The sequence below is a fragment of the Lonchura striata genome, chromosome 8 (genome assembly GCF_046129695.1).
Source record: "Lonchura striata isolate bLonStr1 chromosome 8, bLonStr1.mat, whole genome shotgun sequence".
NCBI classification, from domain to species: Eukaryota; Metazoa; Chordata; class Aves; order Passeriformes; family Estrildidae; genus Lonchura; species Lonchura striata.
In genome coordinates this window covers 23,412,870-23,439,258 of record NC_134610.1, presented here as the reverse complement: position 1 = coordinate 23,439,258, position 26,389 = coordinate 23,412,870, and the positions used below count along the sequence as shown (strand labels likewise).

Here is a 26,389-nt window from a genome sequence, read left to right as displayed (position 1 = left end):
AAACTCAGTCACTTGTGAACTGTCAAAATGGATTATGTGGATTTCAAACACACTGTCATTCATTGTTCCTGATGAGGAATATTTTGTTATCTTTTGTACTGCAGTCTTGCCTGTAGTTCAGAGTTTTCTTAAAGGTAATACTGCTATCAATGAATCCATATGATCCACCTGTTTCCTGGTTATCTAGATATTTTCAATATATGCAGATTTCTAAACACATTTAACTTTCTACAAAATAAAGCTACTGACGTTGTTTTATGCACTACAATAGGCTAATGTAATTAAATTTTATTTTCAAAAGCCTTTTTACATGTAGAAGATAATATAAATTGTTGATGTTTTATTAAATGCAGTCCAGTATATGTAAGGCTATTGTATATGTATTTTATGTAGTTATGCAATTTAACATCCTGTTTGGATCTCAAATTTAATAATCTGTAGCTACTTGCTACTTGCAAGTAGCAGTTTTAAATAAAATATTGCATTTGTATAATTTTTAAGAACAGAAAAAGCTATCCTTTCTTACAGCCAGATCATTAATCCTTATGACATAGAGGCTTTCTTGAAAATTAAAACATTCATAAGGTTTGATTGTTTAGGGGTTTTTAATTGATACTAAAAGACTCTGGATAGAACTGAGGTGTATAAATTTTAAGGTGTATACATTAGAAAAATTACGGGGAAAAATTACATGGTTGTCTGTCAATTATACTCTTAATTATTTGCAACTTAATTTAAAATACAGCTATTCACTAAGCCTTGATCTTACAAATAGGTAGACATATTTTTTAGTATCATAAAATATGCATCCTATTGATCAAAAAGTAATGCCAGCCAAATGTATAAACACGTTTTTGGAATCTGGTGTGTCCGTACAAAGGTATTTTTTATATTCTGATTCATAATGTCACATTTATGGCAGCTTAAAGCTTTTCTTGTTCATTAAACCTTACTAGCCAGTACTTGATGACTATCTGTGCTGTCTAATAAGTAGGCGGGTCCTTTTTTAAACTGTTGCAATGTGTAATATATATATATATCTCAAACTAGCAGATTACAGTCAGTATTAGATTCAATTCAAAATTAAAGATTCCTTTCAGCTAAGGAGTTCTTTAATAGAAATATTTTCTTATTCCACTTTCTCAAAAAGTGTTTTCCTAACCTATTATGCATTTAATTTCAAAATTGTAATAATGATAATTCAATAGTAAGCTTTAATACCAACTCTGTAATAAATAGATGTAAAATAATATTTTTGAAATGAAAAATAAATATTTAATGTTGAATTGTGGCACAGATAAATTATTTTAGTGTAGAATGAGTTAATGCCTACAGTAAATGCAGCTGTTTACACTGGAATAAAGTATTTTGCAATTAAAATCATTACAGTACGTGAGTATAGAAAGCTATTTTGAGGTAATGGATTTTAATTTTGGTTTTTCCTATTTTTTTATTTTTTTAAATATTGTTTTGCTGACACATAATTTGCATTAATTAGTTGTACTTAATGATGATCAAAAAGTACCTTCATTATCCATTTAAAATATTGTATCCCAAAGATATTTACTCTTAAGTTAACTTTGTATTTTAGTGGGGGTTTATATTAAAATTGGTAAAGTATCTTTCTTTTATGCACATGAATTTTGAACCCTATGTGTACATAACTTCCTATGGATTACCAGAGCAAATGAAAATAAATTTTCAGCTTCTTGCCTTAACTAAAAGTGAAAATGATATATGTCATGGCTTATTTCTAGGATAGATCCAGTATTTCAATGATTTCAAAGCTCATAGCCTCTGCTCTATTGCTGTATTTGTCTCATAAGCAAGTTTTAAGTGAGACTAGGAACAAATATGTTTGCCTTGAATGTGGTGCTTTTGCAAATATTTTATAAAAATAAAATTATTAATGATCAGGAAATTAATAATCACAATAATTGGTATCAGTACTAATCAGAACTTGAGTTCCAATTTCCCATTGCCTCAGCTGCCCTTTTTTCTTTTGCTTGCTATGACTCCAGAAAACTCCAAAGGTTTACGTAACATGGTAGTACAGCATTTCAGTTACCAAAAGGCAGCTGAATCAAATTATTTATCCCACAGTGCATAAGAAAAAGCAAACTCTGAACTTCAAGTGTATCTGAAAGGACTAGAAAATAGTGCTTATGTGGTTAGGAAAGATTGCTTCAATACTTCAAGGAATGTTTCTCTAATGTCATGCTTGGAAAGAGTATCTGTGTTTCTATTCACAGAACAGTGATGAGCTGACAAAGTCTAAAAACCAAAGCTCTAAAAATGGGCAGCCCCTGGAACTGAAACTTGACAAAGTCAATGTAGAAACAAATAGCATCTACTTAACTGACAAAGTGAGGCACTGAAACAGTTTTTGAAAGGTAGATTTTTCCATCCCCTTATTACTTTAAAATTCAACCTGGAGAATCCTACTGACCCCCAAAGGATTATGGTCTAATTTGAACAGCATTGAAGAAGGATGGCATTTCCAAACCCCTGCTTAGACTGATCACAGCAGTATTTTTTTGCCTTATAACATACAGCTATGAGTTTGATAGATTATGATAATTAGAAAGCTTAAAAATTAGTCCATTCACCATGTTCCCATGAAGCTTTGCTTGTTATTATGGAAATCTTAATTTAATCCTGCCTGGGCTTGTTTGTTCTCAACAGGTCTCATGTACACTATATGAGGATTGAATGAAGGGAATCAAAAACTGTAGTAGGTTATTACTGATATTGCAGGCATTATTATTGCAAATATCAGCAGAAAGGCTTATTATCAAGCAATTGACTTACTAAGTCTTTCTCTTGAGTGCATTTATGTTTCCTATGTCATAGCTTTGGCCTCAGGCAGCATATGATCCTATCAACAGCACACATATGCGCAGAGAATAGAGTTCAAATATTTAAAGGGACATCATCAACTTGAGGATGCTTGAATGGACAATCCTGTAGTTGCTATTATTGAAAGTTAAAGGTGTTGGAATGGAAAGGGTATATATTCACCCCAATTTTTAGTTCCACTTTTTTACACTGCAATGTGTGAATAGTTTATTGAATTTTATTGGCGGAAAACACCCTTCCAGTGCATCATGTTGCAACTGAAAAGCTTAAATGGAAAAAGCCAGCAAAGGTGGACAGAGACAGGATGTGACTCCTGTGCCTCAGAAGGCACATTGGCATAGCAGGGCAAAAACAGGACTGTGTTCCTCTGCCCACATTCAGAACTGGAGAGATCCAACCCAGAAGTTGACAAGTGTCCCTTTAAGTAGTGCACATAGTACTAGTGGTATAGCTGGTTAGTTGTTTCTTTATAACCCTTAAATTGTGTTTGTATGCGTCTTAATATTTCAAAGGTTTTAAAATCAAGAAATATTTTACTAGCAATTTATGAGTAAATTCTTTGCTGTTTTTCTAATAAAGTTTTTAAAAGACATCTCACTTTCAGAGGAATTAAAATAAAACTAATCTAGCAGCCTTTCTTACTGAATGCTTGCTTACTAAAATCTCCAATGAAAGGAAAGATGTGCCCACAACATACACTGTCCTGAGATGGAAAGCACTGTTTCATGGGCTGTAAAATCACTTAAGTTCTGGTGTGTAAGAACTTAAGTCCTCTATTTTAGCAACAATTCTCCATTAGTTTAATGATGCCAGTTACTTGTGTGAGGACTCCAACATACTGTCTGTTCTCTTGCCCAGCTGTTTCTATTCTTCACTTCTACCATATGATAATGCTGTTATTACATGCTGTCCCAGGGTGACTGTATTGTAATGCCCATTTCTGCTGATCTTAGAACAATTTTCCTCATTATGGTAGCACTCTTTATGGAGTTCAAGCATCTTAGATATTCTAGTTGCTCTTTATAAAAAGCATGTGACTTGTTTGATGGCTCGCTTCATTTAACACAGCGAAATAAATAAAGTAGTTGATAATTGATTGATGAGAGAGAATGAATGTGGTTTTGCATGAACACAGTGAAAGTTTACTTGCACTGATGTTTTTATATGCCAGGTTCCAAGATGTGCTTAGAAGAAGCATGCCTTCTATTAATGTTTTAATTTGAAGTAAACAGCAATATTAACTTTTTTGGTTAATATGTAACCTTCAATAGAGGCACCTAGTGGTATGCCTGAAATAGCGTTTTAAAATTGTGTTCGGAAATATTAATAATGCAAAGCTATTTCTCAATACAAACTCATCATGAAAACAAACTAGTTTGGATAGGATTTTTTTCTTGTCCATTATTTGGTAAATTAATTTTTATAAGAAGTCAAAAAAACACTTAAATTCATTAGCTGAAATTTCCAAGCTTTGGAGTTCATATTTAATATGTAGTTCCTTAGTTCAGCTTCTAACAAAGTGGCCTGATTTGTCAAAGCATCTGATTAAATAGAGTCAGGAGCCATGAAGGGGACTCAAAATCATTGAAAAAAATGGGCAGATATTTATGTGTCTAGCTTTAGCTGTGCAACTTCAAAAACACTGACCTAGTTTCTGAAGATAGTTTTAAGGCAAAGGTAAAGGAAACATCTCAGTATGTATTTATACTGTTCTGTTTGGGCAGATTAAGACAAAATAAATAATAATTTTTAAAAGCTCCTCTTCTCCCTGTCCTTCAGGTTCCAATTTTCTTGGTATTTAAAAATAATATTCAAGACAATTTATAAAGCAATCAAGAGTGGCAAGTATTTAGTTTTCTTGTACTTGAAGTTTACAGATATGGTGTTTCCTTATTTTAACCCTTATTTTTTGATCTACTAGTAAAGTAATATTTTTTCAATTGTTTCAGTTGCTGTTAGTATGAAAATGAAAGTATTTTATGACATCTGTATTAGATCAAACAGAAGCAAAAATGGATTATTTAATCATGTTTCAGCACAGTACATCTTTCGAACTGCAAGTAATAAAGACTAAGGAACACCACATGAAAATTGAGTAGCATCTTTTTGAATTGGATGTATTTGCATTTGTATAGTCCTTTAAACTTTTAAGCACCATAGAAGTAAAGAATTACCTTAGGAGTGACAGAGTGCTATGTAATCTTGAATTTTTCCAAGTTACTGAAAACATGCAATATTCATTAAAATATAAGAACTTACATCCATGAAAAGTGTTAGTATAAAGCTATTAAAAATTTTTAGGTGGAATAATATGGTGCCTACTATTGAAAGTGTCACTTTTCTGCCTTGTCACCCATTGTATTATATACAAGTGCAAAAAAAAGTGAGCCTGATTTGTTCTCCTTTGTAGAGCCAGGCCGAGGCCCACTACAAAGGAAGTAAACATGCCAAGAAGGTCAAAGCACTAGAGGCAACGAAAAACAAACCCAAAGCTGGTTCTTCCAAGGACAGCGCAAAGGTTAACACGGGCTGCTCCACCACGCCAGTCACAGCCAACATCTCTGACAAATCAGGTCAATGACAACTTTTTGTTCCGTACATCCTTTACTTTCTCCTTTTTTTTGGTGTTTGTATGAGAGGATTTGGTTGCATGATAGTGATCCAGAACTTGTCTTTTCTAAACTATTTACTTTCTTGTACAGAATAGATTTGTTGTGATACTCTCAAATTGCTATTTTGTCTGTGAAACAACTCATGTCCCTGAATGCTACAGTGTGTTTTTTAAAACCTATGGAATTTGCTATTAAAAAGTATGACTGTTCTTATGGCAGTAGTGGATGGATATGGGTGGAGGGTGAGTTCTGAGGTTATGTATTTAGCTGAAGCACAAGAAACCTTTGTAAGAAATGTTTCCTTTCTGAATAAGACAATCTTGTTCTAATAGGAAATGTGAAGCCTTGTGGCCTGGGTATTTCCTGACTTTCACAGCTCGTTAGTGCTTCACATCACTTCTTTTCTTTTTTTTTTTACCCTCCAGATGAGTAATCTGAGGAAGGTCAGCAACACTAATAGCAATAGAATTGCTTGAGTTTCTGCTCTGTCAGTGTTGTATTACTGAATGAAACAGGAGACTTTCATGAACTCGCTGACAGTGTTTTCAAGAGAAGGCCCCTACTGTGGATTACCCAACTGTCACAGTAGACTACTGCTGATAAATTTGCTTCTACCTAGGGAGTCCTTTATTATCCTCTTCACCAGAGCTGAGCTTGACTCAGGTGCTATGAGGTGAATAACAGTTTTTTGACATGTGCATTAAAAACAACAAAAAATCCAACTCAAAAAAAAAAAAAAAAAAAATCAATGACTGTCATCCTGCAGTTTTTACAGCAGCTTCAAATCTCTCTGTGGATCCTTAACAACGACAGTGGGTGCCAAATTTTGTGTTGATCTACCTAACAAACCACATTTTAGTTTTGAGAGAAATAAGCTAAATTCAAGTACATTGTCAGGTAAACAAGACATGCTGCTATAAAAAGGTAGCAATTTGCCAGCGATAGGTAGTATATTGAACAGAAAGATTTGAAATATTTGGTAAATATTTTACTCTCTGAAATATCAAAAATAGCTTTGTTTAAGATAGGTTACTGCTCCAGGTGTACATACTGACAACTCAGACAACAGCCAAAGTAAAATATCAGTTAAGACTTGAGAGGATTTAACATGTTAAGAATTCATCTGTGGAAACATAATTTTATTATGCCCTCCCTCTCCAATGCCAAACATTGAGGTCCAGATAGCAAAAGTTTCATCTTTTTCAAACTCCATCTTTTTCTTCCAGAAACCATCTGGATCTGTTTCATGTTTCCTTTCCCAGACTATGAGGTCTGAATTGAATTAATTTTTTTCTTTCCTCTGCAATGTATCTAAAATCTACATTCAGTTTTTTGTAAAATAATACAACCAGTCAAAAGGGAAACATGCTCTTGATATTTTTTTAATTGCCTTGTTTTGACAGTGTGTTATGCTATTAACTACTCTATACAAATTAGACATTACCATCTGTGTCTGTTGGATTACACCACTTCAACTGTTTCTACATTAAAAATAAGTCCCAGTGGCAATTTATTTGAATACTTTCTTCCCATCAGGAGAGCAGTGGGATTCTCTGTGGAGAGTAGGCTCCTCAGAGCCTCTTACTGCTGTACAAGAGACTGAGACTGGGATGTTTGGGAGGAAAGAACCTGAACTTGAGGCAAATTTTCAGTATTTCTAGGGAAAGCTCATCAGAGAGATGGGTGGAACAAACCAAGTTTTGTTCAACTGCAGTTTCCCTTACAGATACTATTGCCCATCTATTCTGGTATGTGTTTATCTCCTTAACATAATGCTTCAAAAACGAAACTAAAGCAGTCACTAAGTTGCCATTGGGTAGTGTTTTGGGCTTTTTTTTTTTTTTGGGGGGGGGGGGAGTGGTTTTTTTGGGTTGGTGGGGTTTGTTTTCTTTTGTGGGGTTGTTTTGTTTCTTGGGGTTTGGTTTAGTTTTGTTTTTTTTGTTTTTTTTTTTTAATTTGGAGCAAAATATTTACTTATGCCATTTTTTCTGAATCTTTTAACACAGCTTTCATTCTCTAAGAAATCTACTAGTACAAGTTATTAACTTTTTAGAATATTTTAATTTTCCTTAGTATCTTTAATACTAAGAATTTCAGTTAATGTGTTTATTTGTTCTTCTTTTATCCTGATTTCCAGAGGAAATGAGACTTATGGTCATATAATCTATTCCTATATTTTCCGGAAAAGAACAAAAAAGAAAAAAAGAAGAAAAAACCAGAAAAACAGGAAAAAAAAAAGATGTAGAGATTTTAATCCTATAAATCCTATAAGTTTTATGAAAATTGTCCCCTAGGTAGAAGTCATAACTTATGTTCTGTCCTGAAGGATGCTAACATCTTGACCTCCTGACTGATCAGGAACTCAGCCTTCAGGATGAGACAGTTGAAAGTGTGTATGTGTGCTGTAGGTCTGAAAAAATGGCTTCAGAACTGAAATTAAATCAAGGAAGAGAATTAAATTCTACCACCTGGGAAGCTGTTGTTTAGCTATTGTACTTTGGAGAGTTCCTGAGAAATGTTCACCAAGTAGAAGTAATTTCTGGTGTCCTTTTCTAGTATATGGAGGAATAGAAAGAGAAGCTAAACAGAGAAGACAGTTATAAGTTCTTGTGATCCTTTTTTATCTGCTGTACTTCCATGGGTATTAGTGCAGAAAGGGTAGGGAGCATTACAGTAAACTGATAAGCTGCAATTATTCTCTTACGTAGGTCTGCTAATAAAGGGACACAACAGGCTTGAGTAGCACCCCTTCTGATGTTCTGTCATTTTGAATGAGATAATGATGAATGATTTGGAGCTCTCCAGACAGAACAGTTGTTAAATATTGAACTGAAATGTCAGGTTAAGTTTGCTACAGAGCCATGTGTTCTTTGAGTCAGACATAGCATGAAGTCCAAAACATTTACTTGTCAGACATCACCACTATAGTACTAATAGGAAAAATAATTTCACTGTTAGCTCAACTAGTGATGAATCTATCAAATGCAAAACACAAATTCATCCAGTCCTTATTTTTCAAAATGTATGATGGAGTGGTCTCTCTACAGCTGTTCCTTTCAGCTTGAGAAATGTGGCTGCTGGTAGAGATAAAAAAGTTAAATTAATCTTTAAGGTTTTTTGGGATATTTCCAGAAGAATGTGTGCTCCTGTAGGCAAAAGTGGCCTCAGCCACATGGAAAGGTGTGGCTGTGGTCTGAGAGTGACAATGCCCACATTGTAAGAGTTCTTCCCTGCTATTGTTAATAGCAGTGTGACTTGGAAATGGCATTTGTAAATTGATCATCAGCAAACATTTAATGATAAAGCCATAGAGCAGGAATGGTGCAGGTGGCTGCACCGTAAGTGGGTATCAATGGGTTTAACTGAAGAAGTTTACATTCTAACTTTGTTATGTGATCTCACTGTCTAAGCTCACAACTCCTTGCTGTTCAGAATATACTTATTTATTGGTACTTGTCAATACCACCACCCTTCCCAATTCACTCTGCAGACAGGAAAAATCACCACAGATTGTGTGACGAAGTTGTTGCTCTCCCACTATAGCTGGTCTATCTCTACATGTTCTGACTGGTATTTGTAGATTGGAGGAGGCCATAGGGGATGTATCTGTCTCCCACACAGTTTCTCAAACCACACAGGAAAAGTCCAGTAATGTCTATATAACAGTTTTATATGCTAGAAAATTAATACTGTGACCCTGCAAGATTTTTTGTACCTGCTTTGAGATGTGGTTACAGAACGGCTGTGTTAATAGCACTGGGAGCTGTTCTTGCTGTGGTGGGTTGATCCTGACTGGATGCCAGGTACCTACCAAAGCCACTCTACCACTCCCACCCTCAGCTGAGTAGGGAAGAGAAAATATAGCAAAAAGCTTGTGAGCCAAGGTCTGTCAAACATAAGGGAAACTTCTGACAGCTTCTCACAGAAGCTGCCTCTGTAGCCCTCCCACTACCAAAGCCTAGCCATGCAAACTCAGTATAGTGGCAAAGATTCCCTTCCCTTCCAGAGGAAGCCCAGGGTTTCCAAGATGGCTACACAGAAGGATGTATTGTATGGCATTGTTTTAGGAAAGGGCAAGGGCAATAACCAGTACAAAACATAGTTTAGAATATTTGAAGTGTGGTTTAAATATAGCTCTAAGAGTGCAATAGATGATGATGTCTGTGACCCCAGGTCAGCATAGTCTAGATGCTTACAGTGATGAATCCTTCAGGAATGCAAATGATAATTACTGGATTGAAATGTCACTGTTTACTTATCAGGCAAAGAGGAATTCTTTGATCCTACTTCTAAATCAAAATGAATAGTTCAAAATGAAGCATACAAATGAAGTGGTATCAACTTCTTTGCATTTTGCTTTGATATGAAAATTGGAAAGTAAATGCAACTGTTTTAAACTACTCAAGAGTCAAAATCATATTTCAGATTATAAAAGATAATCATTTTTGGCCTTTGATCATTCTCTGTATGCTCTATTGGCCCCATGCCCATTTGTGAAATGATAGGTATGGATACTTCAGCTTCAGTCGTCATTGCAGAAGAGCAGAAGCCTCTGTTACTTGGGAATTAGAAGGTAGAAATAAACCCTTTGGAGGCTCTATGAAACCCCATTTTTTTCAGGTGGCAGGAGCAGAGAATATTACACACCTAACTAGGCCAAACACTAGAACCTGTTTCAAATCCTGACCCTTTGTACTACAGCTTTGATCTGGGGCACTGTCTCAGGACAGCTCAACAGGCAGCGCACAGGGTCATAGTGATGTCAGTCCAGCATATGAGCAGTCTTGGGCTGATCTGCTGTGTGTGGCAAGAATGGTGGGAAAGGGCTGTGACTGTCAAGTTTTTTTGCCAGCTTCTTCATCCTAAGTGTGTCCTCTAAGAGTTATTCCAGTCATTACAGCTGCATGACTCAAAATAGCAGGAGGTTATTCTGAGGAACATTGTCAAGCCGGAGTCTGGTGCAGTATCTGACACTAGATCATGTTTGGAAAATAACCTGGACCTCAGGTCCAGGTGGACCTCATAAATGACTTGATGTCATGTAGACATATGGTAATTAGTTGTCCCATTAGACAGGATTGGCAACTCCAAGCTTTATCAGACGTAGAAAAGTTGACCTCGTGGTCTTGTCTGTGGGTTTAGTTCATCAAGGGCTATCTGTGGATACTTTCACAACAAAACTGACTGTCTTTTTTCCTTTTTTTTCCAAATTAGTGTGCAACATGTTGAATCACATTTACTCAGGAAGCTTATGGTGGGTTGGATTTCTCCAGTGTCCCCATTGCCAGTGCTGTGTAGTCATCAAATACCAGTGAGGTGAAATGTGCCAGTGGAGGGTTCAGTTTGTATTTCATGAGTCCACCATCAGGACACTCCCTTACTTATCTTGCTGTCATTGCTTATTTTAAAAATCTTTATGCCAGTGCTTAAATTCTAACTTATACATATGCAGCTCTTTACTTGGACTGATGCAAAAATGATACCAGATCTTGTAGCAAAATCCCTTTTCACCTTAACATTTGTTTCCATTTATCACATTGTTTTCCACACATTTTAAATTGAATAGCTCAAATTATCTGTTTCTTATATGATCCTTCAGAAGTAGCTAGTAGCCAGAGACATACAGCCTCCCCAGCTGAACTGTGGTGCATCTGTCCTGGGAAATTTGAGGTTGTCACATTGATAGCATTATAAGACCCTCAAAGCCATAGTAATTCTAATCATTCTTACAATTTTGTGCCATGTACCAAAGTCCTCTAGACCTTGAAATAGGTTGCGACAAAGTTGAATTTTGAGGGTGGGGCAGGGAGAGGCTCTAGGAGAGGAACAGGACAAGGCTTGGTGTCTTCCACTGTGTCACTGTGCCCTATTTAGAGGTTCTCCCTTTTGCCCTTCAAAGATGCTGGTGCTTATGTCTAGTCTCCTTCAAAAGCCACTGATGAACCTCGTCAGTTCTTCACATTTATGCTGACATAAAGAGTTCAGCTGAAGCTGTACTCCATAAAATAACCACGCATTTGTGTTTATGTGGATTCAGATAGTGCCTGCTAAGCACAGGCATATTCCTGTTAGATAAAGGCATTAGTTTATGGTCAACTGAGTAGTAAATTCAATCTGCTTCAGACACCAAGGAGAGTAATTTCAAGGGCATTTTTCCATTACATCATCTGAGGTAAGCTTTGTTCCTTTTTGATTCAGTGTTTCACAGCCATGTGAGGATCCTTCTATATTGCCATCTGTTGAAACTCTACCCCCAAAACAGAGGTAATAGCACAGTATAGAATTTTCTGCTTGACCACGGTGCTTTTACAATTGGTAATATAAATTACTATTAATAAATGCTCATAAAGTCATCACAGTTACACAGTTCTAAGTACCATATGTGTACTTACATCCATGGCACATGTAATACCTGTATTTCATTTAATAGTAAATAGCTTCTGGGCATTTTTCTGGCAGGTAATTTCAGCAGCTCTTTCAGTAGGTTGCTGTTTGGTTTATGCTCTTAGGATGAAAGGTGAGCCAAAAGAAAAATTAGCAAGTCAAAGTCTGTTAACAGGAAATCATTATAATAGGTTGGGATCTTTAAACACTTTCCTCCCTGCCGGTCTTACTGTTCATACTTTTCAAAAATGAATATTCAAATCTCATCTTTCTATGTGTGTCCAAATGTGAATGGAAAACCAGTCATACTGTGTATTTTGCTCTTGATAAGCTCCTGGGAAATCTTTGGTCTGTCTATAATGCTAGCTACATTTCAAATTCTGTACCTAACTGAAAACTGATTATAGGTGCCATTAACTGAAAAGCAATGTCTGCAGCTGACACACATACACTGATGAGCTGCTGCAATTTTATTCAAACTGGAAAAGGCCAAAATTTTTCTCTCTTCAGTTATTGTAGCAATCAGAAATATAGGCAACCAGGATTTTCCTTGGAAGGAATGATAAGGTTTTGCTTTTCCTGCAGTAAAATAAGCATAAGCTTTGGATCAAAATATATTGTAAGATGAAATAAGACTCTTTTGGATGTTCTGCACTTTGCCTGAGCACTCATGTCCTGTGCATTAAAACTAAATACCTCTAGTAATTCTACTTACTCAAGTTCTAAAAATATGAATTTCAAAGCATTTTTTAACCAGCATTCTTAAAATGATACAAAGCTTTTCTTTCTTTGAGAAGTAGAGAATAGGCATTTGGTCCAGCAAAATTCACTCTACTAGTGTTGCTGGACAATGGAGCAGGGCCAGGGATGCTATCAGCTACTGGGATGATTTTTTTTTTTTTTTTAGCTAGATGTATGTGGTCATTTAAACAATCCTTTCATATACCTTGAATCTTTCAGCACCTTATTTATACTGTGAAATCAGGCATCTGTTTTTATTGTTTGTTCTATTAATGATTAAATATAAAATTGCTTATTGAGTATCCCAAGAGGATGTTTTTAATAGGATGATGGTGATAATGGAATGATAGTAAGGTGAGTATGAAATAACAATATAACTTGCTAAAAAGACACCTGCTGGTTCTGTTGGGTTTTTTAACAACCCTGGGAGAAATAATTTCAATTGTATTTTATACTTTCACAGCACTTACTGAAGCAACATATTTCTAAGGAAATAAGGCAGTTCTTCTGATATCAGATATGGATTTTGCACTGGTGCCAGAGAATAAATAATATGGGTCTGGTGACCATACAATTGGTAGTTGAATAAAATTTTCTCTGTGTTCAGTTGTGTGAAGTTAAAGGCTGCGTTAAAGCTTCAAAGTTTAAGTTTCTCCTTTTCTCTGAGCCCTTGAATAAATTTAGTGTCCAAATATAAAAGAATGGGTCAGGACCAAATCTGGTTCAGTGAAGGGGGAAATATACTTCATTCCCTATAGTAGAAAAATTATTTATGCATACATTAGGCTACTCATTATGTCCTTATTGTTTGTCTTCAAGGAGAGTGAAAATATTTTAGTGTTGGTTAGACAAGTAAATCTGAAATGCAATTTATTTGTCAAATCTTGAGGGCTTGACTGAATGCTCACAGTCTTCAGGCAAACCTGCTACAGAAGTGGGTAAGAATGCACAATTACAGATGTCATTTAACTGAAATGAAGACGAGTGTTTCATAGCTGACTTTAACTGCAGTTCTGCCTGGGCAAGTACCAAGTGAGTAGTTCAGACACAGGCCCATGAGAATTTACTTGCAGAGTGTGTCAGTTCTCCTTCATTCTTTTATTTAGATGTCCATAAATTTCATATTAAGTTCTAAAGCACTTCAGCAGCTGAGCATAGAGTTTTAAGATTTTTGTTTTGCACGACCAGCAATTTAAATATATTTCTAGTAATATATTTCAGATTCATAAATTGTGGAGCCAATGTTATTTTTACAGCTGAGATGATGAACTGAGACTAAGCAGACTGAAGGATCTCTGGGTAAAATACTGTATGTTTTTTATAATCTTTGAAAGTTATTTTTCTAAGAATTCCTACATTATTAAAAAGTTTAGAAGACAGTGCAATACTGTAAGTTTGCATTCCAAGACTTCAGAAATAGATGTAGCAGAATTTGGAATGGGAGTGTAAAATATTTTCAAAATAATAGATATCTGTTGTCAGAAAAAGATCAGTTTATAGCTGGAAAAGCATTTGCTTTCACCCATATATTTTGTAATAGCAAATCTTAAAACAGACACTAGCCAGCCAACATAAACCAATTCCCTAAGAATTTCCAAATATGTAAGTAATTGATGAAAAATCATAGGCGATACAGCAGGATCACCTCTGACAACCCAGTAATTAAAGCAGCAGGAGTTTTCAGTTCAGGAAGGTGCACAAATAGGAACAGGAAGAGATTTTGCAGGGCAGGGTTTTACACTTGCTCTGTGTCCTTCTGAATATTTTCTAATTCTCATGAGTCCAATTTATCATAAAAATTAAACCCAACCAAAACTCCAGCAGCAAACCTTTTTTAACATTACATCTTTATTTGGATTAGCACAAATACTTTCATACTCTAGAGAAAATGCAGGTTCCATTGTAAGAGCCTTTGGTATGCCAAATCAGAAATAAAGTATCTAAGAAATTGTCAGCATCACTGCTGCAACATAGCCATGCAAGCAATACTTCTGAAGTGAAAAAAGATATTTGGGTTCAGCCTGTTGGAGAGTACTGATGCAGTTAATCAAATAATCATTCTAGCTACGAAGTTCACCTAATATTGCACAGCCATCCAGACATTTCCTGCTGTAGCTTCAGTATCTTGAGAAAATATGTCACAGTTTATTTGAGGGCACATTTGTGTTTGAGAGAAAAAGTGTTATATTTGTAATGTCCATTTTTTCCTCATCTTTGTATAGAGACAAAATTTGTTTGCTTCAGCATGTGTCAAACTGATTTATTTCAATATGTAAAATGTAGCTCTTTTTCATACATGCCTGAAGTAGAAGAAAACACATTTTACAAAAACGAAAAGTAACTAAAGCGTTAATAGATACACTGTGCTGTCTGATTTGCATGTAGGTTTTGCAGTGGAATTTTTCTAGAACAGAGCCCTACGGGTTTTTCAGCCTCATTTCTCAGTAGACTGCACAACTGGTGAGAAAGTAGGCATTTTGTCTGACAGCCATTAGAGTCTCATTATTCAGCAAATGTGCAGGTAGAACAAAAAATATTCAAGTTTTCTAACTCCATCTTAACGAGTGTGAATAAATAATCTAATACTCTTTGTTGTTTCTTTTGTTAGGGGGTTTTGTGAGTGGTGCTGAGATGCAGGAACGGAGTACTTACAAATCTGTAAATGTTGTGACCACTAGTGACTTAATTGCTGTCCTACTATTATCTTTATGGCATATATTATGCAAAGTGTTCATCTTTTCCATCATAAGAAAAACAATTAATTGTGTGTGTGTGTGTGTGTTCTTTATTCCTCTATAGTGCTGTGAACCAGAAGAAAATGCTTTCTGTGAAGAACAGTGTTTTGAAACCTGCTTTTCTTACTGGAGCTATTATCTGACTTTCTATTCAATAACTTTTCTGCTAATACACTGAAAGAGGCCCTTCTTTTCATCCTGGTAATTCAGTCACTGATGATCTCCCTTCAAATCTTATTTCAGGCCAAGGAGATGTACAGCAGCTCTTGCTTCTAATATAATTATTTGTGGGTGTTCTTGTTCTATCCCCAGGACTGTGTTCCAGGGTAGATCCTGATGTTTGGTTAGGCAGTCCTACAAGTACAGTGTGACTCAAGTTTTCCCCACTTTGATTTTATTTTGTTGTAGTTTCTTAACATTTCCCTTAATTACATTCAGCCAGGCTTGTTATCTCTTTGACTGTGATCTCTCCACTTTAATGGTTTTTGGTCTAAATGCAGCAAATATTGTTGCAATATTTCTGTGGTATTGATTTTTCTCTCTGAATTTATATCCTTCACTTTCAAAGCTCTCCATACCTTTGTATGCCTTTTGTAACACACTTTCAAATGTTGTCTTGCACCTACCACAAAAAGCCATTTGAAACCAGCTTCTGATACAGCTTCCTAATTTGTCTGGACCTATTTGTAAAGAGTTCCCTGCAATCAGCTGCTAAACTTATTTCTTTCATTCTCACCTTTAAAAATTTCTCTTTTGCTGTGATGGACTGAAAAATAGGAGAACACTTGTGAGAAGTTTGACTGCCACAATGGTGTCTGTATCAGTGCCTGGTTGTCGTGTCTGTCTGTGGTTTCATACCTGTCTGCAGTGGTCATCTCTGCTCCTAAACTGATCATTTTGTCTGGGGAACAACTTCTGTGTGCAGAAAGCTTCGAACAGAGAGGTCAACTGGTGACTATTGAGTAATTATTCGAGTAACTCACCTCTCTTTACCATTGTCAGTGGGCATACCTTGTGAAGTGTGGGAAAAAATGTAATTAAATTTGTCACTTTTTAGATTTATTACACGTGTGCCAAGCATTTAACATGTCAAACTTAAACTGAGAATTCTGTTTTCCAGCAGACAAATTTTTACTTTTTGATTGTGGATGCTAATTTAGCTTTACTGATAAGCTTTTCAGCAAAATTTCTTGGATTGTCTACTAGTGTAATGAATGCAACTGATTTTACCTTTTCTTGTTTGGGACAAGAATGTTTAATATTCTGATAATCTCATGGATTTCCTTTTCCCATTCTGTAATCACTGTATGCTTCAAAAGTTGTTTAATTCAGCCCAGTATTCCCAGGCATATGTGGAGCTGTTGAAATTGCAAGGAGAACCTGGTAATCTGTTTCATTCAGTACAGCTTTACCGGTATGGGAGACATGTTTGCTTTCCCTCAGACTCTCTCTTAGTCTCCAAAATCAACACTTCAGACAAATAGCAGCTCCCTGTAGCACAACTTAAGTGAACTCAAGATTATCACAAGCCGATCTTTGCACCATGCTTTCAGTATCCCAAAAACAAAATATTAGCATTTACTTTCAGAAATGACCATTGATTTTAGTTACCATAGGAAGTGACATAGAAATCAGTTGAAAATGTACAGGATCACCAAGCAGTCCTTTTTTTAAAAAGCTGTTCTTTCAGCAGTGGTATGGTATTGTAAGGCACCACCATAAACAAGGCTGATTGAACCAAAGGCTTTGCTCCTAACTGCATCAATTGTGCTCAATGATCATGCAGTGACTGAGTTAATTACATGGGAAAAAAAATTATGTGACTGGTTTAGACTGGAAATTTCACTGGATATTGTGTGGCTCTTTTCTTCATCTTTTTCAAGAAGAAAAGAAGCATGTGTTTTTACTGTTTTCTTACCTTTACAATGGAGAATATTCAACGTTTTATTGCCAAAAGTAATTTTTCCATTATGATCTCTTCTAAGTTGGCAATGTGCACTATTGTGGAAGCAGGTAAAAGAAATATAAAATCAGACTTCTATACCTAAGAAGGCAAATGAGTGAATATCACAAAAGAGCTTCAGTGCAGGGTTGTAGAGCAGAGTAGCCACTTTGCAGTGCCTGTGCTGCCCTTTTGCTGTCAGTACTTTGTGCACAGCTGCTGTTCAGTGCCTGGAGCTGGGGGATGCAGTGAAGGACGTGGCACAAGGGAAGTTGTGAAGCTGAAGCTGGGCAGTGGGTGATGTAAGCACGGCGTGGTCTCTTCCCAACTGCACCACAGTCAGTGGTGGACAGCTCTTAGTGCCAGGATCCTTCCCTCTCTGTATGCCCAGCCTTCAGCACAGGCTGTGCACAACAGTCCCCGTTTCTGGTGAAGAAGGGAAGCAGGCAAGTGTATTATTGCATGCAGACAGACACAAAATATGCATTTTAAGTAATTGAAACATTGGTCTGTTACTGTCACAGCAAGAGCAAATTTGTTTATTTATTACATATAGCAGAAAATTTGACAGTTTGAAAATGTGACAGTTTTGTAAGCGTTATTAGGATTGTAGCAGAACTTAATATCTGAAAAGCTTTTTAGCATATGTATTGGAAAGAGTTCGTGCAAGTTTATCACATATCATCAGTACCTCGGATATTTTAATTCTAACTATTTGTACAATCTGTTATGGAACAGAACTTTATTGTAAAGACGTCTTATGTATCATCAGTGATAAAAATTGGGCAGGTAGGCATGTTGAGTGGTGGAACTAGCAATGAACATTTTTGATACTGAAAAAGTTCATCAGATTTCTAAATATATACATGAGTTTTAAATTTACATTGCTTTTATTTTTATCAAGATTGTAAATTTTGAATTGATGATGTGAATATTAAGTTACTCTTTTTTTAGTTGTTGTTGTTGAAAATAGCATGTATTATTTCATTATGAAGTCCAAATAAAACTTCTTTCTAATGTGCACCAAAGCATCCCTCTGACTCAAAAAGAAATAAATGCCATCAATGGGTAAAACCTATTCTCTATCCCACAGCAACTGCACTGAGAGTGGCATGACCTGCAGGGTCAGTGAGTCACTTCAGCTGTAGAAGTGAAGCAGTAGAACCTGTAGTTTTGAACCTGTGAGGTGTTGCCCTGCAGTGTCCTGACTTTGGTACTCGAAATGAGGCAGTACTGATCAGATAAATAAGTCTTGAATGTTAACATGGCACTGACACAAGCATGAGTCAAACAAGCAGAAATATATGAAAACAACTTCAAAGGAGAATTAAAACAATGTAATGGGTGAGAAAAGCATTGATATTACTGAGCCCAAAGCAATACTTAATTATCTTGCTTTAGGTATTTTCCCTGGGCTCTATTTCAAAATAAATCCAGGCTTCAGTAAGAACCTGAATCATCAATTTACTTTTCTGGAATTTAAGAGAGGAATTTAAGTCACATGAAATATGGCTTTTCTGCATGGAAAAGGAACATAGGGAAACAATACAAATTAGAGTTTAAATTAATTTCTTGCACTTGAGTTTTGGTGTGAGCGTTTCAACCTGACCATGATGCAGACTGAATCATAGCTACTGCCTTCAGGCAGTAGGCTGGTTCTGCCCTGGTCTCATGCTTGCAGCTGTGTTCTGCTGAGCTGTGCAGCAGAGGCTGGTGTGCCCATGATCCAGGCAGGATGGACTCACTCCTGCACTCGTCTGGGCTCTGCCTGGCTCTATTGGGCTTGAGCCAGGTAGAGTTTAGAGCAAATCTGAGCCTATTCTCAATAAATACCTTCAGAATAGCAAGAGGACTGTAATCCTACAGCTGCATCTCACAAGTCACATCTGTTTTCTAAGGTGGTGATAGCTGGGAAGTATGGGTATGCATGCAGCCCTAAGCTGTTACATTTTTACATTTTTTGAGTTCTGCATACAGATATTGTTATCTCTGTGCTGTAAGTACAAATAAAAGAGTAATGGTCTTTGTGATTTGTATATACATGCAATTGGCATTTCCTGTGCTTTGCACTGTTGAATAGTTGGCATTTCTGTCTCAAACATAAAACTGTAAGTAATGGTGTTTTGAATGATATGGATTGAAACAATAAGCTGTTATCAAAAGCCCATTTGGAGAAGTGCAATTTTCTGATTTTAGAAGCCAGGAAAATGCAGTTCTGAGCCCATTGCAGTGACAAATACGCACTTAGCTCCGTGTACTTTCCGTGGGAGTTCAACTGTATAATAACCTTACAATGATGATCTTTGAAGATGTTCTGCATTAAACATTTAGAATGGTGGAAGGAAACATTAATTCATAGAGAGCTTGTATGTCTCTCCTTATACATCCCCATCGATGAAGAGCTTATTTGTGTCAGGAAGCTTTCCAAATGATGGAATTATTATGTGAACTGAGGTTCTTCCCAAAAGCTGCAATACTGGCAGAATTGAGCCCAGCTGCATGCTGGTAACTTCTCTCTGGTTCTGTAGAAGTTTTCTTGTTAGTGTGTGTACTCTAGAATTTTTGGAAAATGAATAGTGAAAACACTGTAAATCTGGCAAGCATTATAAAAATCAACATACTACATCAGCTGTTGGCCAGCTAAGTGAGAAGAAGTGGGAAATGAAATCTGTAATTTTTTCAATCATCTCTTAAATTCAGTGTTGGAAAACCATCGCTATGATGGTAATTGGTGGCCCATGTAAAATGGAACTTCTTCCATATCTTGGGATCTTACTCCACAGACAAAATTTGATGGCAAAACAAAGTCTACTCCCTCTTGTTGTGGTCAGTGAGATCAGTGCAGGCAGGGGCTGTGGGCATGAGGGTAAGCACTGTGGTTTTTGCACATGGGTGATGTTTCAAAACCAGCAAATTTTTATCCTTACATTAAAAAAAGCACATAGGGAACAAAATCCCATGTATTTATATATAAAAAAATCCCAAAGCCAAATTAGAAGTGTAGTTGGTATATGTTAACATACAGCCTACAGTTATGTAGGTGTATCTTTCCTTTAACGCCTGAAATGCAAAATCCTGTAGAACCTTCCTTTATTCCATTTTGGTTCACATATATCTTAGTGTTACACCTTTTGCAATTTGGTATAATATTGCATATTCAGACTACAATGCTGTAGCCTGAATTGTTGTTAATAAAGTCCAGAGTAAGGAAGCAAAAGGGCCTTTGCCTGATATCCACAGATGTTTAATTCAGCCATGTGGTGAGATGTTCAGGGTCCAAGGCACACTCATGGGGAGTCCAGGTTTCTCTCTCCCCAGAGGCAGGGGCTGGGCAGTGGCATCCAGGCAGTACCAAAATCATGGCCAGTGAGGGCATGGGGAGGGAGTAGTTCAGGGACAGAGGAACAAGAGGAGGAGCCAATGGGGTCTCAACAGCTTTTTGTGGGAAACTTCTTGTGTCTCCCTAACCTAGGGGATGCTCCTAGGATCTCCACAGAACACAAACAACAACAACAACAATTCTATTTTTCAGTAATGTATATTTGTAAATGACAGCTACTCAATGTGTTTCATTTATAGATGTTAGCACCTTTGAGAATTTTCCATATTGAAACTCTTTAATTTAGAATGTTAGCAAATGTTATTTATTGAAACTCTATTTCATAAAGACTCATAAGTCATATAAATTATTCTAGATTTTTGCAGATGTGACCTACTATGGAGACTTTAAAATGAATAGCCTATGAAGTACAATTTAACATCAGTTTCTTTTATCATACTTTGTCAATCAGAATACCTTCAGAATCTGGTTTTAACATTAATTTGATCATAATAGTATTCTTTGTTCTTGACTATTTTCAATGTTTAATACAGTTCATATTGTGTAATTTCCAAGTATTTTTATTGTTATTTTAAAAAATAATAGTTCTTTTATTAGGGTTTTCTTTCTTCTGGTTTATAACAATCCAAAATTGATGTACTGCAATGCACTTCTGGGAAATATGCCAGCAGCTGTGGGGGTTAGTTTCAGGATGGCTATTCATAGTTCATACACACTTTCAAGTGTTTGCTTGAGTGGTTACAATCCTGTTCTTGGTAGCACAGTCTTGGCCTGATACACAAAGGTATATTAAGATGAAGTTTGGTAGCTATAAACACAAAGTGCAAGGGTCCATGTTAAAAAATAAATGCTCAAAATATACCCTAGTTTTTCAAGTCTGTTCAATTCTTATTTCAAACTAAGCCATGGGTTTCAAATGGGGAGGTTGCTCTTATGTAGATGTGGTACTTGCTTAGATGAAGAAATTTGATTCCAGCTGTTCAGAGTGACATTTATTCATGTCTGTTTTGCTGGGGTTGCTCATACCAGCACCCCTGCACTGTCCCCCTCCCATCCTGTGCTTGTTTTGGACAGAGCTTGTTTTACTGCTGGCAGCTAACATGGCTTGTGGTCACAAGCCCTCCAGTTGAACAGCTTCAAATGCAATGAGCATGTAAGCAGGGATCATTTAAATACTGGCTCTGGCACAAAGTTCCTCTGTAGGCACAGCTGAGATGTTTTATCTCCTGCTTTTTGATCACCATCTGCAAAATGAAGTAATACCTGCCTCATAGAAGCACAGACTCATGCTTGTGAAGTGATAAAGGAATGCACTGAATGCACACAAAAGCCACCTGATCCACAAATATATAGGAGTCATTAATGGAAAAAGCTAAAAATATTAGCAGCTATGTTAATGTGTAGTACCACAACTCCTGGAACTGAAACAAGGGATGTATGTCAAGATGGTACTGGAGCCTTTCAGTGTCCTCCCAGTGACTTTGAGAAACATGGGCCCTTCCAAAGGCAAATGTATTGCTTTTGAGAAATATTTCTTAATCCCTAGTGCAAAGCCCTGCTTGTTTCTCAGTGTTGTCCAGTCCTTAAGCCTGGCTTCCTTTGGTATTGCTTGGGCTCCTTTCAGCTGGCCATGCCTGCAGCACAACAGGAACAGCTGGCATGAATATGGTGAATTCGTTGGTATTCACTGGTAACTTTAAAAACAGGAAAATCACCCCTTTGTCAAATTACACATATTTCATGGCAGGACTTTTAACAAGATTTCAAGGATGCTGGTCTCTTTTATAAAAATGAGATAAATTAGCCCCCTGTTGTGTTATGTTTACTAAGCCCACAGGACTATTACTGTATGTTTTTTGTATGTGTGGCATGAAACAAAAACATATGTGTTTTGTTTCTTTTAGAAGATAAAGGGAAAGAAAAACCCGACAGTGCAAGTCAGCAGTCCAGTACAGAAGTGGATCCTTTTCTTCCCAAACCTGGAGTGGTGCCTGCAGCACCTGCCTCATCTTCCAAGAGCACCAATGGAGCTGCTAACACAGTTACTGAGTCAGAAGAGGAAAAAGCCAAAAAACTACTTTACTGTTCATTATGCAAAGTGGCTGTGAATTCCCTTTCACAACTAGAAGCCCACAATACAGGTGAGTATCCATATGGTACAAGTCAGCTGTGTGTTAACATTTTTAAAATTCAATGTTACAAGGCGGTGACCACACTTCACTGAAGCAGCTTTTAGTTAAAACTTAAAATAGCAAGTTAAAACACTGGTCCTGTTAATAACAGTTTCCTGTGTGTTTTTTGAGATTCTATTAAAGCACTCTCTAATTTTTTTATAACTGTCCTTCGTATACTCTAAATTTTTAGTTGACAAAATCCCTACAGTTCATGTTAACTAATTGGATCCCTTCACACCTTCACACTGAGGATCACAGTAAGATCATAGTGGTTTCTACAACACTTAAGGTTTATAAAATGCCAGTGTTCTCTCTCCTTCATATTTTATCTCATTATCATTAGTATCTGTTATTTTGCTGGTAAAACTTACAGTAATTTATTTGTTATTTGATTTTTTTATAATTTTAGGGTGGAATCATTAGGTTTCCTAGATGTCATAGAATCTTTTGATTATTGAAGATTAGTTATGTGTCTTTTTTTGGGCTACAAGCAGCAATCTCTAGTGTGCTCTGTCTGTGTATGGTGTGTTGGTGATGTAAAGCTTATTAACAAGCTATTGAAGCTGGTTTTACAGCTGTAATCCGTTCTTGAAATGGATAAAGCAGACATTTCTTCCAAATCAGAGGATATTTATTGAAGTATTACAGTTCCTGGGCAGGTTTTGAGGGATTGCTGTGGTTCCTGTCCCAGTGTTGGCTAACCCTTTTCTGAAATCTACTGGCTCTATGGAATTTGGCAAAAGAATAGGCAGCAAGCACTTTGGCCATCCTGGCACATACTGCCCCCAAACAGTGTGGTCCAGCATGCCTGCTGTTCTCTTTTTTGCACAAAGCCTTCTGGCTTGCCTTTAGATCAAGAACGCAGGAACTACACTGACTGAAACAAGAGTGATCATTAGTCCCAGTCTGTGGTGACTTTAACCATTCTGTCTTGGAAATAAATGTTACAAAGTCCCAAAGCTGAGGGAATGTTTGTGCTGCTGATCATGAACTCACCTGCATCTCCTTGCCCATTAGGCTCCAAGCACAAGACCATGGTTGAAGCTCGGAATGGTGCTGGTCCCATCAAGTCTTACCCTAGGCCTGGATCCCGAATGAAGGTGCAGAATGGCAGCAAAGGCTCAGGACTGCAGAACAAGACGTTCCATTGTGAAATCTGTGATGTCCATGTTAATTCAGAAATTCAGCTTAAACAGGTAACTTGCATGTATCTGGAGTTCTTCGTTGGTTGAAGTTACATTGCAATGTTGTAGGGGCAGTGTAGGGCTGTGTAAAGATGTGTTGTTGAATATTGAATGAACTTAGTATTTCTTATCTGCCTTCCCACAAATATTTATAAATATTTAATGACAGGCCAAGTTCACCTTATTATTTTAGTTGGGAAAAATGGGCTTGATAGTTGTAAAAGCAGAGGTGTCAGTATCAATGGTATAGCAGATCTCATTTAAAAGTTTTCTGTGGTTCAAGATAGGGATGTGAAACTTGTTATCCTAAATGTAAGAAATTCTGGGTTGAGGTTCCCTGAATTCATCTTTTGGTGCTGTTTTCAGTGTGCTGTAATAATATTTAATGCTATGTGAGAAGGAAAACATGACTCAAATCTATTGGTTTGGGACCATCACCTATGGGGTAGTACTGTAGTTATGTCTGAATTATGTAGAACAACATTATCATTAACAGTGTGGCTGTTGTGTGCCTGTGGAGCTGTTCTCTGTCTGAGCCAATTAGCCCTGGGTTCAGAGCTGTGCCCATAAAAATGCAGTGATTCTGATACCCAAATGGGAATCTCTGACTGGATGGTGCTGTGCTGTATGAATGTGTCCTCTTATTCCCTGTTTTTCAGCTGGCTCTAAGAGAATTTTAAATGCATGTGTAGACATATCCCTGGGTACTGGTTCTTCCTTCAGATAATACTGAATTGTTTACACAACTCAACAGTATCAGCAAGATGGAAATTTACCTCTTACTTTTGAATAGCCCTATAACTTAGTGATTACAGCTCTGCCTGGTTTAAAGCTCCTCAAGTGGAAAAAGGAAATAGTAACCAAAATATCAATAATTTGCCTGTCTTGAATCACAAAATATGCTGTATTTGATTAATTTCTGATTCTCTATTTGATATGCTCCAAATTGTTATGTTTAATTTAGCAAAACTCATCCTTGCTCTCTATAAAGAGCCCACTTTATCTTACAAACGGGCTTAGGCATATCCTGCTGATAAATCAGTTTCAAACTCAAAACTGAGAAATGTTTAAGGAGCTAATTAAATGTGAGGATATTTATTTCAGCACATTTCCAGCCGAAGGCATAAGGACAGAGTTGCAGGAAAGCCAATGAAGCCTAAATATAGTCCTTACAACAAACTGCAGCGCAACCCAAGTATTTTAGCAGTAAGTATTTTTATTTCTTATCACTGTCTGTGTGAATTTGTGACCTTGGGGACTCCCACTGCACAGAGACAGGAACATGACAGACCCGACGCTTTTGCAGCCTCTCTTCCCCTGCAGGCTGACTCTGCACAGGAATCAGATTTGAAGATAGTTATGTGTTCTGTCTGCACAGTCCAAGGCATGCAGACAGCACTGCAAGTGTTATTTACTGCTAGAAAGAAGGGAGGAATCAGTGGAATGGGGAATGAGCCATGTGCCCCATGGAGAGGTATGGGCTCTGCTGGGCGAGGGCTCTTTGAAAACACCAATGGGTATACTGTGTCTTTTTGCACACCTGAGATAACTATAACTTATGATGGATGCACTCAGGGAAAAGGACACAGGATTAAGATATAGAGATAATTTTAAGATATAAATATACTAGTGCGCATTCTCTGCATACAGCAAACCTGAATGCTCTGTGGATGTATGAGTTGGTGCAAGAGCCATCAGGTGTTTAGGAGAGTTGACTGCCTGTATGTTCAGGCCATGTCTGTCACTGGATATCAAACACCTAGTCAATCTCTGTGCCACTAGCCAATCCCTGTCACACCCACCTGCATGTCCAGGAATCCCCCAGGCTGGTCCCGCTGATCATCTGCAGCCAGAGTTCACGCTGGCTTTAGCACAGCACAGTTTATGTGTTTATTTGCCCATGACACAGCCAGTGTTCATTGAGAAAAGTGCTCGCCACCCCTGGCACAAAAAACAGTTTATAGGTTGAAAAGAGACAGATGCAATTGTGTGTAGGTAAGAGAAAGCATGTGAAAAGCCTTTAAATGCTAAAATATTGATATGTCTTTGTAATTGTTTAGAGGCAAATGAAAATGCTGTAGGTGTCTTCTAAGTCTCCCCATTTGATAGGTTTTGCCCATGCTAATCTTCTTCATTTGTGTAATACCTCATTTTGTCATCTATTGAATAAGGGGAGACCACCAATTATAAAGGAAGGACATGAATATTTTTGCTTCCACGATTGAATGATTGTAGTGCAACCCATTTTCAGTGAGAGATATATAAATGGCTGTATATATTTCTGATTAGCTGTTTCACCAGAAGCTTGTAGATCCTATGGAGAGTCATACATATATTTCAGAAAAAATTTCTTTTTGGCATCAATCTTAAATAATGTTTTTACTTTGAAAAGAGCAGGACTGCATTGGAAGGCACAAA

At 36.9% G+C, this 26,389-nt stretch overlaps 1 protein-coding gene across 15 annotated transcripts in view; it reads left to right on the top strand.

The window, feature by feature from the left end:
• The window catches only part of ZNF385B (zinc finger protein 385B), a 155,908-nt gene that overhangs the window by 127,527 nt on the left and 1,992 nt on the right, over window positions 1–26,389 (top strand). For all 15 annotated transcript variants that reach the window (XM_021552492.3, XM_077785103.1, XM_031505402.2 and 12 more), the window contains 4 exons: window positions 5,270–5,432; window positions 22,518–22,754; window positions 23,805–23,983; window positions 25,076–25,177. In XM_021552492.3, the coding sequence (XP_021408167.1) occupies window positions 5,270–5,432; window positions 22,518–22,754; window positions 23,805–23,983; window positions 25,076–25,177 (681 nt within the window). The remainder of the gene's footprint in view (window positions 1–5,269; window positions 5,433–22,517; window positions 22,755–23,804; window positions 23,984–25,075; window positions 25,178–26,389) is intronic.